The 2327-nt window shown below is 43.1% G+C and overlaps 1 protein-coding gene across 1 annotated transcript in view; it reads right to left on the bottom strand.

Annotated features, from left to right (window-relative positions):
* Positions 1–1119: 1119 nt before the first annotated feature.
* The window catches only part of LOC108575978, a 1599-nt gene continuing 391 nt past the window's right edge, over positions 1120–2327 (bottom strand). Inside the window, exons 2-5 of the mRNA XM_017938917.1 lie at positions 1803–2090; positions 1474–1726; positions 1305–1412; positions 1120–1261 (exon numbers count right to left, since the gene is read on the bottom strand). Coding sequence (XP_017794406.1) covers positions 1120–1261; positions 1305–1412; positions 1474–1726; positions 1803–2090 — 791 coding nt within the window. The remainder of the gene's footprint in view (positions 1262–1304; positions 1413–1473; positions 1727–1802; positions 2091–2327) is intronic.

Here is a 2327-nt window from a genome sequence, read left to right as displayed (position 1 = left end):
TCGTAATCCAGCAGCTACTCGTGACGCACCGAAAATAAAAATTGCCGGTGGGCTGGCTGCTCTCGATAGTAGAATCTTTGTTACTCAATACCGCCCTGTTTGGAGAGAATTAACATAATTGGCTTTTGATTTATATCGCATTGCTTCTTTCGTAGATACGTTCTAATCGCGCTGCCTTTACATAATGGTGACCATTAAATGGACTGAATTTCGAGAATATGATCTAGTTTAGGAACATTATTTACGTGAGGGATAAAGTACCATGCATACTGCATACATTATTTTGTCTGCAGCGTTGCTTACACCAACACGCATTATAATGTGTATATTATTATTTATTTACACACATACTCGACCTACTGTAGAATATAAGGTGTAACTGCTTTCGTTCTGTCTCATCAAAGTGGGGGGGTTAAACTCAGATAAGAAATTGTATTGACAAGGACTTGGTGGGGATTCGTCCCTTTGATGGTGGAGCCACAAAACTAACCTCATATATTTAGAATCTGTACTAAGACTTCCAGGGTACAAAACCCACCTGTAGGGTATATAACAATAAAATAAATAACAACTAATATAACGCGGATCTACTTTCTAGTTCCTCGCTGCCAAGGGATTTGCCCACGGTCGTGGAAAAATTAGGAACGGGGACCCATAGCGGGAGGCGAACTTAGCCACACCGAAGTGTGTTGTCAGGGAAGCCGCACGAAGGCGTCGCCCCGGGTTTTACTGCGCCCCGCGCCTTACTATACAAAAGTATAGTAAGACTCGCACCGCTTGGTGTAAAAGACCAAGACGGGCTAAAATTAAAATTTCAACTGGCAGCTGTTTCGTCCAGTATTGAAATTTATCTGGGCCTTACGGCCACGTCTTGAGCATGCTTGTTAGTTGTGTAAAATGCATGCACCGGCCTTTCGGCCTGGTCATGTTCTAAAATTTCTCTTAGGTCTAGCCTGAAGACAGTCCATTTGTTGTCAGCTGATAAAATTTGTCATGCAGTTAGTGTATAAAATTCTCATGCATGTTAAGAGTATAAAATTGTCAGGTGAACCAATCCTTCGTCTTTGACTAGACATACTCTTTATTACTATAAAATAATAAATACATAAATTATTACGACTACACAGTGTAGTCATAGTCAATAAACTGGTTAGCCATCTCGATCGACGATCTGAGGGCGATCAATGAGACCGTAAGCATGTGGTTCGCTTTGAGCCCTAGGACTTTCATATTTTCCTTAGTGTCCTTGGGCATTGCTCCTCTGCAACCCACAATTTTATTCGCAAAACGAATTATCTTTGTACTTTCTTTTCTTCTCGCGCTCTGCGTCCCGCAGGTTTTCCTTGTATTCATAACGTACGGTAACATCCACTACGTAGACCCTATCTTGGTCTTTGATAACCAAATCAGGTCTACGCAGGTCGCCAACCACGTTTATTTCGGGTTCTTCAAATATTGCACAGCGGATTTTGCCCTTGGCTCTTTATTCTCATGGGTTCGCTATGGGTGCAGTTGCCTAGTATGTGTCCTAGGGTCTCTGCTTGGGTTCCACATCTTTTGCACGTGTAATCTATTTCCTTTTTTGCTCTTTTCATGGCAACTCTGGTGCCAAATGTATTTGTTCGTAATTTTAATGCATCCAAATACCTGGATGCTTTTAATAATTCCGGGGTATAAAGCCAGGCGTTCCCGACTTTATCCCCGAAGAACTCCCTGACACCATGGCCTTGGAAGACGAGTTGCCTCCATTTATCTGTCTTTTTTCTTGAGGGCTATTTGCGTCGCCTCTATCCTCTCTAAACATGTCGGCCATTCTAGGCCCATAGACGCCGCATACTTCTTTGCAATTCCCTCTTGCCCTAAACAGGCTTGCCTGACTGCTGCATCAGTCGAATTTCCCATTTTGGTCAGGCTCCTTAGCTTTGCTAATTTAACAATGTTTGCCATCCTCGGGACCCCCTGATCCCCGTGACTTTTGTCCGTGTAAATTAGTCCATCTGTTGTCGACGGATGCAGGCGTAGGATCTTCTTTATAATTGTTCTAATTTCCTGATCCAGCCTGTCTAGGGTTCCCAGAAGAGGTGCATTGGCTACAAGTTTATGAATATAGTTTGACAAGTGGTGCACCTTTATTTATTCGGCTTTTTGGTGCGGTTTTAGCTCCATCTTACTCAAGTTGCTGGCGACGTCTATAATTTCCTGGATAGAGGCTCCAGTATCCCCCTCCAAGGATCCAATTTGGCCCCCAAATAGTTTATTATCGTTTCGGGATCGGCATCAGGAACGGCCTGCTGCCCGATTTCTGATTTTGGATTTATTATATGCCA

This window comes from Habropoda laboriosa, unplaced genomic scaffold, assembly GCF_001263275.1.
Source record: "Habropoda laboriosa isolate 0110345459 unplaced genomic scaffold, ASM126327v1 scaffold367, whole genome shotgun sequence".
Lineage (NCBI taxonomy): Eukaryota > Metazoa > Arthropoda > Insecta > Hymenoptera > Apidae > Habropoda > Habropoda laboriosa.
Note: the sequence above shows the minus strand (reverse complement) of the source record. Positions and strands in the feature narration are given on the sequence as shown.